General features: G+C 37.4%; 1 protein-coding gene across 1 annotated transcript in view; it reads left to right on the top strand.

Annotated features, from left to right (window-relative positions):
• TEX11 (testis expressed 11) overlaps positions 1–15,837 on the top strand; it is a 30,740-nt gene that overhangs the window by 7,581 nt on the left and 7,322 nt on the right. Inside the window, exons 8-21 of the mRNA XM_080352625.1 lie at positions 899–984; positions 2,459–2,516; positions 3,332–3,427; positions 4,798–4,879; positions 6,648–6,726; positions 7,496–7,647; positions 8,152–8,237; positions 8,592–8,729; positions 9,484–9,586; positions 10,697–10,821; positions 11,577–11,662; positions 12,314–12,367; positions 13,090–13,130; positions 14,635–14,721. Of these exons, the coding sequence (XP_080208751.1) occupies positions 899–984; positions 2,459–2,516; positions 3,332–3,427; positions 4,798–4,879; positions 6,648–6,726; positions 7,496–7,647; positions 8,152–8,237; positions 8,592–8,729; positions 9,484–9,586; positions 10,697–10,821; positions 11,577–11,662; positions 12,314–12,367; positions 13,090–13,130; positions 14,635–14,721 (1,273 nt within the window). The remainder of the gene's footprint in view (positions 1–898; positions 985–2,458; positions 2,517–3,331; positions 3,428–4,797; positions 4,880–6,647; positions 6,727–7,495; positions 7,648–8,151; positions 8,238–8,591; positions 8,730–9,483; positions 9,587–10,696; positions 10,822–11,576; positions 11,663–12,313; positions 12,368–13,089; positions 13,131–14,634; positions 14,722–15,837) is intronic.

Raw genomic sequence — 15,837 nt, 5'->3', positions numbered from 1 at the left:
AAGCAAAAGTTCAGAAATACAGTTATGAAAAGTAAGGGTTTCATATCTGAGGGTGATATTTTGTTGTTGTTGTTCATGCATACTGAATCTGTGCTTTTGTCTCTGGATTACAATGAGAAAAACAATACATTTGAAGCAAGATGCTGTGCTACCTCACTACTTCTTGCCCGAGGGTTTGAAATCTGTAGTCACTTGAAAGAAGCATCATTTATACTTGGAAAAGAAAATTACTGCAGACACAAAATGGATGTAAATATTGGTAGCCTGTTAGCATATAAAATGGCTTTTCATTCTCTTCTTTGGATGACATATGACAGCTGCAAATAATTTCAAAGGAAAGACAAGTTGTTATGAACAGACATTGCCAGGGCTGCCTGATAAAGCAGAAAACAGTAGTGCTCTGAATAACTAAGGATTCAAAACCAGTTTTCTCTTAAGACTTGTAATGTGGATGATCTTTTTTTAACCCCAAAGAGATGTGCTGGGAAGAAAACTACCATGGAAGAGGTAGAGACCTGTTCACTTAACTATGTAAAACATTTTTGTAGTTTTAAAAAATGAAGTTGTAATATTCCAGTTTTTCCTCTCAAGTTTTAATTTTTATTGGTTGTTTTACACATTTCTAATGCTTTCACTGAGATTTCTGAGGAACTATGCTACCTCATGTATTTCAAAGATCACACTGTTTTGCGTGTCCTGGACTGGTCAATGATGTTTCACTTTCCCACACAATTACAATTCCATTTTAGTCATGTTCAATATCTCCTTGTATAAGGTCAGAAGTGATAACAGTGGATGTATCAAGTAAAATGCATTTTAAAGAACCAGAGACTGGAGTGCCAAAGGTCTAATGGTGTTTTTACATGTACGTTATAGAAACAGGAGTCTTTTATTGCAGACCTGTTACCTGTCAATCCTATGTTACAATTTTGGAGTGGAAACCTATGAATGGAAGAAGTATGAACAGAGTTCTTTCTGGCTCAGGTAACGTGCGAAGGCAAACAAAATAAAATCCCGCTTTTTAGATGTAAAAATACGTTTGAAGGAGAGGGGGGAGCAAGATAAAGTAGACGTTTAATTAAAGTGTGAGAATACAAGGTTGTAGCTGAACTGAATTAGCTGAGCAGATACCTAGTGACTGTCTTACTCTGTTGCCTGCCATTTATATATCTGCTTTCCACATCGGTTTTCATGCCATTGGAATGAAAGTCTTTCCATAGTGCTTGTCAGTTCTCTCCCTAGCATTTCTTCCAAAAAGATGATTCTTATGAAGAGGCTCTTTCCAGTTTTAGTGTCACTCATAAGTGATAGTGAAGGGATTTCAAAACTTCAGAAAAGACTAGACAAATTCTTCTGACTGGTTTTAAGTGGATGTGTTTTAAACAGTATTTGGATTTCTCATAAAGGAGTCTCTTCGTTGAGAGCAAGTCATTGACCAATGGAAGACAGAAGCATCAAGGTGAAAAAGAAATAGAGGTGGTTTGGGTAGGATCCAAATAAGTAATGTACTACCAAGGAAGAAAAAATGTTGGTTATCGGAAGGAGTATCTTCATGCCAAACTCACAGCCTCAGTTCATACAATTTGTTTTTATTTCTTCTTGTTCTTTTCTTTTAACTAGTCAGAAGAAAACAAATGGCAACATATGAAATTAAAAACAGTTTTGGTCACATATGTTGCCAAAGAGGATTTGTAGAAATGCTTAGAATTAATTACAGCTGGTGCTTTGGAGATTATTTTATGTTTTATATTTTATTCTTGTGGAAAATTAAATATTGAGTCTTCATGAAAAATTATGAAGAGGAAATAAGCCTTTGCAAAAGGCAAATAATTATCCAGAGAAAGAGATGTGCCTCCACCTAGTGGTGTAAGACTTTCCTGTACTTAGAATGTATTAGATTAGAAAACAAATGCCCAGTTATTGTTTTTCTTTCAAACAGTTCTTCATTCACAGCATTTGTGATCAAATCTGGTTTAGTGGAATTACCACTGTGCTTTCTACTGGGTGGTCCTTTGTGCTGTCATTTAACTTTTAGAAAAAGAATGAGAAATCATGACTCTCAGGTTTCCTTTCTGTCTCTGCTATTGATTTGCTGTGATCTTGAGACCAGATCTTGTATAATTGCTGTGTATGACCATATAATATGTCAGGTGAGAGTGAGAACACTTGCTTCTTCAAAACACTTGTGGTTAAAACTGATAAAGCTTACTGAAATGTTTGAATAGGAGATGGTATAGAAGGTCGTGCAGCAGGCTGAAGACAGTGATCGAGTACAATTTTTAATGTGGGGATTTAGAAAGAAGGCAAAATTTTCTCTGGTCAGTGAGTACTGAGATTAGTTTGTGTGATTTAACTGGTTAAGAAATGGAAAAGGGTAGGAGTGTTGCACATGTCAGAAGACTGTCTGAATTTATCTCTGTGATCCCATTCAATTCTAACTTGCACTTATCATTGATAGCCAGAGTTATGACATTGGGAAGATGGACATGAAATATTCTGTTGGCAAAGAAATGCAGGTAAGAAATAGAGACATTGCTGTTTATAAATAGGAAGATTTTGTTAACCTGACTCCACTGTATCATCTGCCTCTGCTGTGCCAAACCTGACCAGTCTTTGGCCTCCACTTCAGTACTGTCTGCTATGAAGTCTGGCAAAGTTGCTATGAGCATCAGTCTGAGAGTTCAGTCACTGATGGGTGCCCTTAAACCACATTTGAATCTACTATTTCAAAAAGTTAAATTGTAGAATGTAAGGCTGAAGTGGACTCTGAAAGGCCAGCTTTTCTTCCATTCCCCCTCTTCTTTCAAGGCATCATCCTTCACACCTGTGTCGTTTCTGATAAGTGTTCCTCTGTCCTCTACCCACAGTGAATATGGAGAAGATTTTAATCTCTTTCTCCTTATATAAATTATCTATGGTTTTGAAGGCCATTATGTAAGTCTTTGTGTTGTGTGTTTTGTTTTGTTGTTGTGGTGTTTTGTTGGGTTTTTTTTTCTCCTCTCTCAGTGAGGTTTATACTTTGGGTTCCTTCAGTTTCTGCTTTCATTCTGTTTTTGTCCAGATCCCCAATTTTCCTTGCTACACTTCTGTTCTCCTCTGAACTCTAGTTGATTCATGTCCTGTGTGAGTTGCAGTGCAGAAGACTCGATATGCTTCAGAATTGAGCAAGAAGTTATACTGATAGCAGGCAGGCATTCTTTTGTCCCAAAGAACTTTTATTGTTCATGACCTTAAATTTTAAGTCTTTTGTATTCGTATCTATGTTCATGTGTGGCTATTTTTTCCTGCTCTTCAGATGGCATTTAAACTTCCAGTTTGTTTTTCTTTCCAGGCTAAAGTGCTGCGATTGTTGGCTACAGCCTATTTTGAGTGGGATTGCAATCTGTATCTTGACAAGGCATTGAAAGCTATAAGCTTGGCAAATCAGGTAGTAGTGTGTTACTGTATTTATGGTGTGCAGTAGTCAAAACTCAAGCATTTATTAGCATAATAATATGCACCACATTAATCATTTCTGTGTTATCCTTGACATCACGTGGAGGTGTGTTTGCTTTGCTTTGGTTTTTCATACTCAGAAGTATGCTTTGGTGTTGACAGCTTTTTTATAGAGAGATACATTTTTGCATGTAGATGTAAAGCTGTCTTGCTGCCTCATATCTATTAATAGTCAGGTCCTTTGATAATGATATGACTAAAGTTTCTCTGGCACATATTAATGAAAACTGTACAAACAGAATAAACTACAGTGTGGTCTACCTGAGATTTATAGCAGCTGGCTTTTTAGGCACCAGACCTTCTGTCTTGCTTTGGATTATAATCAATATGTCCATGCTACATTTTGGGTCTCCATCTCATTATCTGTACAAATATTTGAGCAAGTGCCAAACAGAGTTCGGTTTTGAAAGCTGTGTAGCCATGCTGCATTAGTCTTATTTTAAACAATTAAATTAGCTATTGCACTTTACTAAAATGACTGTGTTTCTTCTGGAACCTGAAAAATGAGCTAGATTTCCATTATCAGTTTCATATGAAACAAGTTTTAAGTATAAATCCTGTTTTAAATAAATAAAAGCTCAAATTCAGTTTTCTACATGCTGTTAAAGTTTTCAGACCGATTATGATGCACATGCTCGCGAGATCAAGATAAAAGGCATTGCAATTTAATAATTCAAATAGCATGCTACTATTGTATCTAAGGCCTTTGCAGTTTTTACTGTATTTACTTTCAGAAAACTTTTTGAGGTGGAATTGACAATGAATGTTTTAGTATTGTGTGAGGGTATAGAGAACTAGAAAATTTTTATTTTAGACTCTGAAATGTGCAGTGTTTTAGTGAGAGCTATCTTAATTATTTCCATTTGCTCCCATTGTTGTTCTAAGTTTTGTTTTATTATAAGCTAATTGAAATTCTACTCATATTAATTCTGGAGTAATCCAGCCCATTCACACACAGAAAAGCAGGAAACATTTCTATCATTCAGTATTGTTCAGCTTCTATTTAAAAGTATTGGAAATGGGCCACAGCAAAATGAGAAACATGTATCTCTTGCTTTCTTTGTCCTCCGGGTCTTTTGACAGTATAAGAATAAATAATAAAGATGCACATCTCATTTAAGAAGAAAATATAATATTGCCAGTTACTTACCTCTTGCTTCAGTCATTAAAATGGAACTGAAGAATATAGTGGAGTGTGTGTAACTTCCTGATATTTGTCTGTGTTATGCATGTGCTGGACTCTCATGGGATCTGTATTCTACAAACAGCTGTCCAAGTAATGTGTTGTTTTTCATTGTGCAGGAGAAAATACATCCAGCGGGGTTTTTTTTGAAAGTTAAAATTCTTCTTAAAAGTGGCGCATCAGATGAAGATATCAACTCAGGTATCACAGATCTATATGGGTTTCACAGTAAGGTCATAGTACTCCATGTGTAACAAGTCCTGAGCTGTAGATAGAAAAGAAAGAAAAATCCCTTTCTTGTGTGTTTTAGAGGAATTTTCATTAGCTAAATATCATTCTAGTTTTGCAGTGTGAGACATAGTAGTCAGTGCTCACAGAGGAGTTATCCAGGTGCTAATGTAAGTTTGAATTTATTTTTGTTGCAAATTTAAATAGACTTGATGGAAATAGGAAGGCTGAAGCCTGTTAGAATAAAGACAGTGAAAATACAGCAATGTAGAGGTGTGGTTTATTTTAGATATATGCCTAAGGTTACTAAAAAAGGGTGAAGGTGAATTGTTTCTTACGCAGTCAGCACAGAAGAAAGGCTTGTGAAACACTGCTGTTCTCAGTGTGCAATTTTGCAGATTTTGACCAAGAGACATAAAGTGCTGATCAGTGTGTTGTTATAAACCTGTGTTACCAGAATTTATTTAGGCTATCTAGGTTATATAAACTCTTTTCTCCTTATTCCTCAAACTTGTGATTTGAAGATAACTGATTTTTCTATTGGCATGAGAAGAGAAGAAAGTTTTTGGGGAGACGTTAATATAAAAAGGGTACTGCATCAGGAGAAACCTATTTCCATAAATAATGAAATCTTAAGGAAGAGAGGCTTTGTACTCTTTGTGGCTGCAAAGCATCAGATGCCTAATGAATAGTCTAGGAAACAAATGTAGCATGAGATGAGGAATTTCTTGCACAGAGCTGAATGGTTTGAATGCTGCCAGACTAGCAGGAATGGAAACTCCATTTCAAATTGCTCCTGGGGAATTTCAGCCAGTGTTCAAGTGGACAGCTATTAGAAACCTACCATTGCAGTATTTGGCTTCTGTTCTGCAGTTGGGATTGAGATGCCATAGTGTTGCCCATCAAAACACACTGCTTATATTTAGTGGCACTAAGACTCCAGTCAGTTTTTCAAGCAGGTTTATAAATGAGTGGATATCTGTCTTTTCTTTCATGGCTGTCAGAAAAGAGTGTTCTATCCATGCACTGCGGTTTCTCTTTCTTTAGAGTGAAAGCTCCTGCTAAATTTTTGGGATGTGGCTAAAATCTTGAATTGTGCACTTGTACACAGGTACCTTAGAAGCGCTTCCTTTAACAACTGTCACATCCCTATGTTGTTCCTTATCTCATTCAGGCTACAAATGTATAAATCTTGGTATTAACCATCCAGGAAAGTCTGGCAATTTTTAAACATTATCCAAGTGGTCTAAAACTGATACCTACTTATCAGCACCAGTCAATTTAACAGCTGATGCTGCAGACATTAGGCTTAAGTAGTTCCCATTGCAGTGTGATACCACCACACAGCCTGAGCACTGACCTCAGGCTTAAGTGGTTCCTGCTGGATAAAGATGAGACAATTTGATGGAAAGCAGCTTGAGGCAAAAGTTAGTGCTGATAATGCCTGTGCTGCTCCTGTTTAAACAGACAGAGGGTGAGAATTCCAGGGCTACCAGTCTATTGCCTTTCCACAGTACTACATTAATAGTACAGCAAAAGGAAAGTCAAAGTACAGCAGGCATGTTTTATTCTTCCTTTGGTTTTAGAACAGTTATTTTGCACTTATTTTTTTCCTTTGGTTTGTGTGTGGTGGGGTTTTTTTTCCCTTTTTTTCAAAGCAGCTGTAAGAGGTAAATGGTAAATTGAGCAGTTAAGTGTCTAAACTGATTGAATAATCTCAACTGCTTTGTGTTCTGTCTAGCTGTTGCAGAATTCCTGCACCATGACATGTCTTTAGACTTTTGTGTGAATATTGCCAAGCTGCTCCTGGAACATGGAAGGTATAAAAGCATCACTGAGTGGGGTGAACACAATATTTGGGCTTTGTACATGTTCCTTTATAAGCAAAGAACACCTATTATACAATGATGCTTTGTTTTAAAAACTCACAGAGGTAGGTAAACAGATTTGAGAGGGAGCCTGTATTTCTATAACAAGGTGATACAGATTATGGCAGCAGCAGAACAGGGTGTGAAATTATCTTGAGGGGGAATTTGCAATGCTGTAGCCTTTCTTTGGAATTATAAGATTCTCCCTATGTAGTTTTATGGAATAATATATCTGGAATTTTATATATATATATGTTTGGGATTCTCTGATTGAAATGCTTCTTCCATATTAACTAACCAACCCTCAGAATGAAAGTTTGGAGTCCTTAATTCTTATTCATTCTTAATTAATTCTTGTGAAAAAAGGTATGAGGATGAACAAGTTACTGCAAAACAAATTGAAGCATGAAATTTCATGCTGTTGAATGCTCCATCATGATTACCTATGTATATGCTTCTATCTTGCAGTAAATTTTTACTCTTTCATTGCAAGGAGCAAACTCTCTTGTGAATACTGTAGAACAAGTGTGTGCTAATAGGAATTTACTACTGAATAGATGAACTGCCGTAAATTAATACCTTGGCTCACTCTTGTCAGTGTGATTGTGTGCCAGTAGCATTAATGAGAAACACACTGTATGGTGTGAATATGTCATTCTTTAGAATGGAAAATTAACAGCTCTTCTTGTGCAGCCTCTTAAAAATGCATCTGTATGAACAGGGAATCAGTTGGCTTTGATTTTCTGAAATCTGTTCCTGAACGATTTGAATCTTCGCCTGACCTTGGAAAAATTACCCTGCTCCACATAGAGTTCCTGTTGCAGAATAAGAGGGAGCTTCTTGCTAAGCAGAAGGTTGAAGAAGTTATTATAGGTCTGTATCCATCTTTTGCTGCTATTTATTCAAAGCTGCATTTAGTTGGCTAAAGTATTGAATTCTGGTTTTTATTTTTTTGCTTATTCTCATCTTTCTTTCTGTTTGTGTCTGTTTTCCCTTATGTTTCTTTTGCATGGCAGCTCTCAACTTCCATAATGAATGACAATCATGATAAAGCTCAGGGTTAAATTCACTTGCTAGAACAATTCTTCCTTCTTAGTGTAGACTTTGTGTGACCGATACATGTGGGATTAGAAAGATTTATCAGAAGTTCTGTGTAATGTTAATCCTTTTTCCATCCAACCGAATGTGGTTTTGTGTGTTGGTATTAAAACAGGTTGCATGTCCTTGTGTGAGCAGCTGAAAAACAGTTTCTTTTTCAGGTCTGTTGCACCTGTAGTATTTTTTGACTGTCAGATCTGCTGGAAATGAGACCATATTTTACGTAGCATCGAGCTTCTTAAAATTCTTGTAAAGTGATGGTTTGCAGCATCTTTTCAGGTCATTATACTGGAAAACACCTGTTGCCTGAAGCCTTGAACCAGCTGCACGTCATGCTGTGGGACAGAGCTGCCAAACATTATGAGGTTTGTATCATGAAGAGAGAGGCTCTTTGAAACAATATTTCTGTTTTGTGTTTAGTCGTAAGAATGTCCTTTCTGGGTCAGATGAATGACCCATCTAATCCAGCATCCTGTCTTTGATAATGGCTGTAAGAATCAGGGAAAAGTAGGAATAGCTAAAGCACCAGTTCTCCTAATGAATATTAGCTGCATTGTGGGACCAATGATGGCTCTTCTGGGGGAAAGGTTACACTAGAATATATTTGATTATCTAAATCTTTCATTTCCTATGACCTTAAAAAAAATGGGCAAACATGGGGAGTTTTATCACCCAAATAAGGTTGTTTTTTGTTTGTTTGTGTAATTTCACTTTGTTAGGCAAAAAGCTATTCTGAAGCTCTTCACTGGTACAATTATTCTGTCAGCTTCTACACACCTGGGCAGATAGATCAGAACTTGGCTAAGTTGCAGAGGAACATGGCTTCTTGCTATCTTCACCTGAAACAAATTGGCAAGGTATATATACTATATATGTATACATATTTATGTATTTGCATTGTTTTTATTTTTGTGTCTATGTCATTGGGACTTAATTAATATCTTTGTTACCGTACTTCTTCTGCTTTGAGAGAGGGAACTGTCTGTGCCTGTCTTGCATCCTCTGGCAGCAAGATGTTCATCATCTTCTCTGCTATGGGGGTCTCTTGTATCGCCTGTCATTCTAATGGGGGAAACAGTCTGCAAGTTGTGTGACTGTGCCTCAGTATATCAGGTTTCTTCTCAGATTAGAGTTCCTCCTCTCTCCAAAACAGATGAGCCCTGGCGGGAAAGATGTTAATGTCTCACTAGAACTTCCATTGGCAATGTGTTAGCCCTCACCTCTGCAGAGAAGTGCACCTGCTTTAGCTTATCTAGGCCTTCTGGTTTGGGGGTGTTGAACTTCACAATTCAAAGCAACAGAAGGGAGTTTAATTTTTCAGCATTCTCAGGGGTTGTCTTGCTTTCTGATTGTGCAACCCAAATTTTGAGGAATTCGCTTTTTCCTCAGTCTGGTCTTTGTCAGCCTTTGGTGCCATGTTCTGCTCTCCTCATATAATTTTCTTCCCAAGGAAGATGTCACCAAATCAGACTTCTTGAGTATCATTATGTAAATATCAACAATGTAACCATTAACATTTTGTGTATCCTTTTAGATGTCTTCTATTGCAAATTACATTGCTGATTTCAAGAGGTCGTTGTACTGATTTTCTTTAATCTTTTCTGTGAATAGGCTAAGGAGGCAGTTAAAGAAGCAGAGAGGTGTGATCCAAACAGCATCTTTACTAAATTCAGTGTCTATAAGGTTGCAGTGATGGAGAAAGATACCGATAAAGGTAGAACTTGAAAGATAAAGGGTCCACTACAAGGAGAAGTAGTGATGGATATATTAGAAAATACTAAGCAGATTTAAACTGTTTATCTTGAGAAAGGCACAACAGAGGGTAACTAGGAGAAGGGGGTGTGTGAAGACATTGAGACTCTCAGGCTGTAGATTTAGACTGTCAGAGTGGGATGTGTTTTGCACAGAATATGTAAGATGTGGAGTCTGTTGCCATGTCCGATATTGTCTGGCTGGAGCCTCTGGCTAGGAAGTCTCTAATCTTGCCATGGGCTGAAGCTATAGTAGCATCCCAGGGTGACAATCATTGTATACTTACTGTTTCTATTCTTCTGTATGCATATACAATATAGAAAAAGGATACTGAGCTAAATGAACCTTAATTGAACCATTATTGCTACTCTTAATTTCTCTAGACAAGTAGAGCCTGAAGTTACCAGAAAATACATGAATTATCAAGATGACTTACAGAATGAAATATTTCCATAGACTTTCTTCTTTATAATGAGTTCTGCCATTTCATATTTTAATGAGGATCTTATTTCAAGTAATGAAAACTGAGAAATACAGTCTATACTTACTTAAAATACAGAGTAACATGCAGAGCTTGTTTTCTGATGAGTTCTGTGCCAATTAATTGTTCTCTATACATCTTTTTAATGACAGCATAATTTGCTCACATAATATAGAGTGGGAACCACAGCACAGTGTGAACATAAAAGCAGCAGCACCCTTAGCATAAGCCAAGATGTGGGAGCTTGGAATCACGCCCAGACAATGTATTAGAGAAAGTCCTCTGTCTTTGGTGACAAACAGTTATTTAGCAGAACAAAATTAAGGATGTGAGATAGAGTTTCATTTGTATGGCATCCTTGTTTCCTTAGATTAGTGGCTTGGAAAGCCTTTTGGCACTTCTCTAGGAAGAAATGCATTATTGCAGAGAAGTGCTTGTATGGTCAGGTTTTCTTGTCTTGGTTTTTCATATTAAAAAATAAAATTATAGCCTTTCATAAATCGTTTCTAAAGCCTCATTAAAACAGTAGAACTTTCCACCTTCCAACTGCTTCTGTAAAATAAAAATAATTTTTCCCTATGTATATTTCAGCTGTGGAAGCAGTTATTGAAATGGGGAGGCTAGCAGAAAAGTCATCTCAACACGAAGACAAGCTGAGAGTGGATGAAAATACAGGCACTAACCTCCTGAGTTTAGCTGCCCAAATTGCTTTAGAGGTAGGAGCAGATAACGTTGTCTTTGCTTTATTGATATAAGTAGGACATCTGTAACCTCTGTGACCTGGCATACTTTTAATACTTCTGTTTATTTCTTGCATTTCTAAGTATTTCATGCTTCCATGACCAAGGTCTCACTTAAATGTGTTGTATAATGCAAAGTAGAAGTCAATTTCACATGTAAAGAAATTGTATTTTTAAATATTTCTTCAGGAAAATAAAGGATTCGGAGTTATAAATGTTGGTATCTGGAAATGACATGATGTATTTCTGTAAAATTCCCCTTAGCAAAACGTTACATCTTTTTCTGCCTCTGGGATTTGATTTTCCATGTGCTAGGGGGAACCTCTGCCCAAAATACACATAAGTTAATGATGAGAGACTGAAAAGTCACTTGTCCCTCCCGTTTGCCTCTTGGTTGGTGATGTGAGTGATGTCTGAACTGACTGATTACATTGGTATAATTAAAAGAGGCTTTTGGTTGCCTTTTAGGGCTTTGTTCTTAGCACCGTAAGGCACGAAAGCCTCAGCAACCTGTGCTGATGCTGTTCCTGCCATAGGCTCTCTGTGCCTGGAATCATATGATTGATCTCTCGTTGTGACTTTTCTCTTGACTCTGAGGTTCTTCTGTGCAGAGTCCTTTGTTCTTTTTCCTTTTCCATGGACTTTCAGAGTATGCTGTTGCTTTTTTTTCCCCTTTTTTGGTGGTAACTGAGGTAGTGCAGTTTATACAGAACCTTCTAATTTCTTTTCAGAATGAACAACAAGTTGTGGCTATCAAAGCTTTGGAGTATTTGTCTGAACATTTACAAGACTGCCGACAATTATTTGCAGCTTTAAAGTGAGAATTCACTATATTTACAAGGAAAGATACATTTTTCTGGTTTCTTTTTAAAAAAATAATTAGTTATATTGCGGGAGGTGGAAAATAGAGTAGATGAAAGATTAGTTAGCAGTCTTTTTGGTGCTGCAGATATACCTCAAGCCTGAACTCTTAATATCTACAGATATTCCAAATCTCTCCCAAACAAATAGTATTAGTTGCTTTGAATTTTATTACTACATTGCCATTTAAGCAGATGACCAACAGTGACTCTAATGAGATTGCAACAATATATTTGGTGAAAATACCAGTTCATTTGTATCCTCTGATGAAGCGGTATCTTCTTATTGAAGTATGCCATCATGTATAGAAAAACAGATATTGTGAGACAGATATATTTATTCCAATATTTGCTTAAAGCCTTTGTTAAAGTACATTTATTTACTTCCTATCATATTACATGATTTAACAAAGTAACATACAAAAGATATCAGTAGGGTGGGAAATAGTGTAATCTTATTCTTATTTTGACACTTTGAATTGTTCTGTGAGTTCCACAGGCTGATAGAACAAGGGAGTAAAGTGGGGTCCTTTCTGGAAAATTAGTCTAAAGTATACTGTTGGAAAAAAAAATCTTGTTTCTTCATTGCTTGTTTTTCTCATATTTAGATGTTTAGTTCGTCTTACGTTGTCAAAGGTCATGGCAGAACATGAAGAGACAAGGTGAGTCCATTTGCAAAACCATTTTCTTAAGGTGGATATGTTGTAGAAATAGTGTAATGTCTTTTCGGTGGGCTTATTTTCTTCCAGAGTAATCAAGACATTAGTTTTTCTGCTAGTAAAAAGTCCACCCAGATGACTTCCCAACTTGACTTAATGACATCACATAGTAACATCTTTTCTACTTGAGTAACCTTTCCTTTAAATATTTGCTCCTTGCCTTCCTCTCTTATTAATGCGCCAGACTGTCGTAAATCTTCAATGGGCAATGTGAGCTGAGCAACCTCTTTGACACTAGAAGGTGGTATCTTTCAGAAGTTCTGAGTGAGAACTTCAGAGTGGGACGTCCCTTGCTGAAGACGAGCCACTTTGCATACGGTGTGTTGGCTTAGAAGTAGGAGAACTGTGCTGCTGGATTTTCACCATCAAGAAAACAGCATCGTGTCAGTGGGGTTTGAAGTTTAATGCAGAACTCCAACAACTGAGAAGATCTCCTGCTGCACTCTGCAGAGACCTTCACGACTGCAGATCAGTAAAACTTTTTGCAGGCCTTTAGTACTGCTTCTGCATCTTCAAACGCTAGAAGATTCTAATGCCAGAGTTGTTTGTCAGGAGAAGAATGATTATATCCATAATTATGGAGATGTTGTATTCCAACATAAATAATGTCTTCTCTTGTAAAAAAGTTAACCAAACATTTTCTAAGACTTTTTCCTCTGTTCTAGAGATGACGATATCAAGTCAATGCTGGCTTACTTGACCTTGGGTATGCTTTTATTTACATTTTCTGTAGTTCTTCCATCTGTTAACATCTTATAATATGATTAGGTCCTTACCAACCAAAAGTTTAGACTCCTTATTTCAGTCTAGGTTCCCAACTTCCCACTCAAGTCAGTGAAAATTAAAACTGGAGTTTCAACAGGGTTGTGAAATCAGATCTCAGTGCTACAGGGTTTTGCTATGGAGAGCTTGAAGTCTAGTGTTGGAAAAGCTGTTTGTAGTAAAGCCCATACTTGGGAGGTTCTCTCAGACAAAGGGGCAGTTTCTTCTAGGCAGTTTCCCTTTAATCCTTCATAAGGCCATGCGTGCAAACAACAGATATTTGGGTACAAGCCACAGCCTGGGTGGCTTCAAGTGACAGTCTTCTACTCTGACTGCATTGGCAGAAACAAAGTTAGTATCTTTAGTAGCAGGGCTGCCACAAAAGGAAGAAGTTTGGTTTTATAAAGTGAATTAACATCATAACTTTCTACTGGCATTAATTATATGCCAATAGTGGTCTCTTCTGTTCTAGCTGTTTAAAAGGGAGCATTTTTTAAATTAACGCCCCCTTTTTTTTTTTTTGCCCCAGAAGGCTTAGAAAACTGCGAGGAGTAATAGCAAATTGCTGAAAGATGGGAGAGGCTTGTTAGAATTGGTTCCCACTTTTAAGTTGTGCTGCCCTTTGAAAAAGAATTGTCTTGTTTGCATTTGGAAAGGTGCAGGAATTTTACAAAGCACTTTTCTTCATCAGAATAAATACTTCTGTTCACTGAATCTTTTTTACCACTCTCTTCCTGTCTTGGACAAGTAAGTTAATGAGATTGTAGAACTTTTCCTACACTAGCCATTCTTACTGCAGCTTGGAGAAGAGGATGAAGACTAGAATTAAATTAATTAAAGGTTCTTTTGTTAAGGAAGTTGTTTCTTTTTTTTTCCCCCTAGGTTTTTTCAGTAAGCTAAGACAGTCTATTCCCTAACACCTTGAAGAAAGGCCTCAAACCTGTTATTAAGTTTGAAACCCCTCAGCTTTTTGTGAAATTAAGTAAAACTCCACTGTATTAGACTTAAGTGTTCTGGTGTTAACACTGGAACAGGCTGCCCAGGGAAGTTGCGGAGTGTCCTGCTCTGGAGACATTCAAAACCCGTCTGGACACCTTCCTATATAACCTCATCTGGGTGTTCCTGCTCCGGCGGGGGGATTGGACTGGATGATCTTTTGAGGTGCCTTCCAGTCCTTGACATTCTGTGATTCTGTAACTTTGAAGAGGATATTTTTGATGGCAGTCCTGTGTATATTATCTAAAATGCTGTTTGAGGCACTTTTTGATGTTTTTTTATAAGCCCCTTTGGTCAAGCATATTAGATTTAGGTTGCAAGAATAGCTCTTCATCAGGAATTGTATTGGAGTGTTGGAAACCTCTGTTTTGTAGTGTAATTGTTAGACTTGGAAATGTTTTTATTGTGCTCACTAAGTGTTACTTACATATTGACCAACACATTTTCTGCAGCTCACAAGAGACTTGCTGAGTCTTTCACAGAAGAGAAATTTACAGCGGACATGAGGATCCTGGAAGCTCACTGGTTTAGAAAAGTTGGTAGGTTGCACTCTCAAAATCTAAACCAAATTGCCTCCGCCTCCACTTAGCCAGACCTTAAGGAAGAAAGAAGTGTTTAAAGATGTAGTAGATTTGTAAGACTTGTCACCTTTGGCAGTTGCTGCCTTAACTAGTCTTATAAGTTTTTCCACTGTGTTTTCTGTCTTCTGAAGCTATCTGATATGGCTCATATTTTAAGTCAGTTATCAAGACAAATACTCACACAAGGTCTGTTGACTGATGGGATAGCTGATATATTATTCCCTTCACCACAGGAATTTTACGTGTCCATGAGACAACTCATCAGAGTTCACCATTTTTCTCTTAGTTAGACCTTCACTACCAAGACTCTGTTACAGAAGCAAAATTTAAGATCATGCAAACAGAAAGAATAATGGTTTTCTTCAATGCCTGAAAAAAAGCCACTAAGAGCAATAAAAAAACTTAACATGCATGTTCCAAACTGGCAGTACTTATGTAGGCAAAATAAAAATTAGGAAGTTCAGATGAGTATACTGGTGTGAGTGGTGCAGGGTGAGCTTACATCTGCCACCCAGAGAGACTGGATTAGTCCCTTAAAACAGCCATCCTGGAGTTTCCCTTGAGCTGCAGTATATGACATCTGAACAGCAAACAGTAGCAGGGACAAAGTGTTTCCCAGTGGGAAATGCAGCTCCTGTGGCGCTGTCCTGAGCACTATCACAGCGTGTCTCTGGATCCCTGTTTGATGGTCGTTGTTACACTGTTTTGGTAAAGGAGTCAGTGCCTTTCCTGTCTACAAATAAAAGTGTAAGCGTAACAGGTTGAAACAGTTTTTCAGATTCTTGATTCTGCCAGAGCATGCAGGAGAGAAAATAGTTGAAATCAGTAACAAGACATTTGTTGTGATGAGCTTTTGCACACATCCTCACAGTGTAGCCATGCTCCAGTGAAGAGTAGCAAAGGGGAGACAAGAGCAACAGAGGTCAAATATAGTAACAGGACTGGAATGGAATCTGTGGTGACCATGACCTTTCCAAGGCAGCATTTTCACTCACAGAATAAACAGTTCAGAGACTACAAAAACATGTCCTAAGGAATAAATTAAGATGAAAGTAAGGTGAGGGTAAGGGTAAG

This window comes from Nesoenas mayeri (genome assembly GCF_963082525.1).
Source record: "Nesoenas mayeri genome assembly, chromosome: 13".
Classification (NCBI taxonomy): Eukaryota; Metazoa; Chordata; class Aves; order Columbiformes; family Columbidae; genus Nesoenas; species Nesoenas mayeri.
The sequence above is the reverse complement of the archived record's forward strand: the minus strand, read 5'-3'. Positions and strand labels throughout refer to the sequence as shown.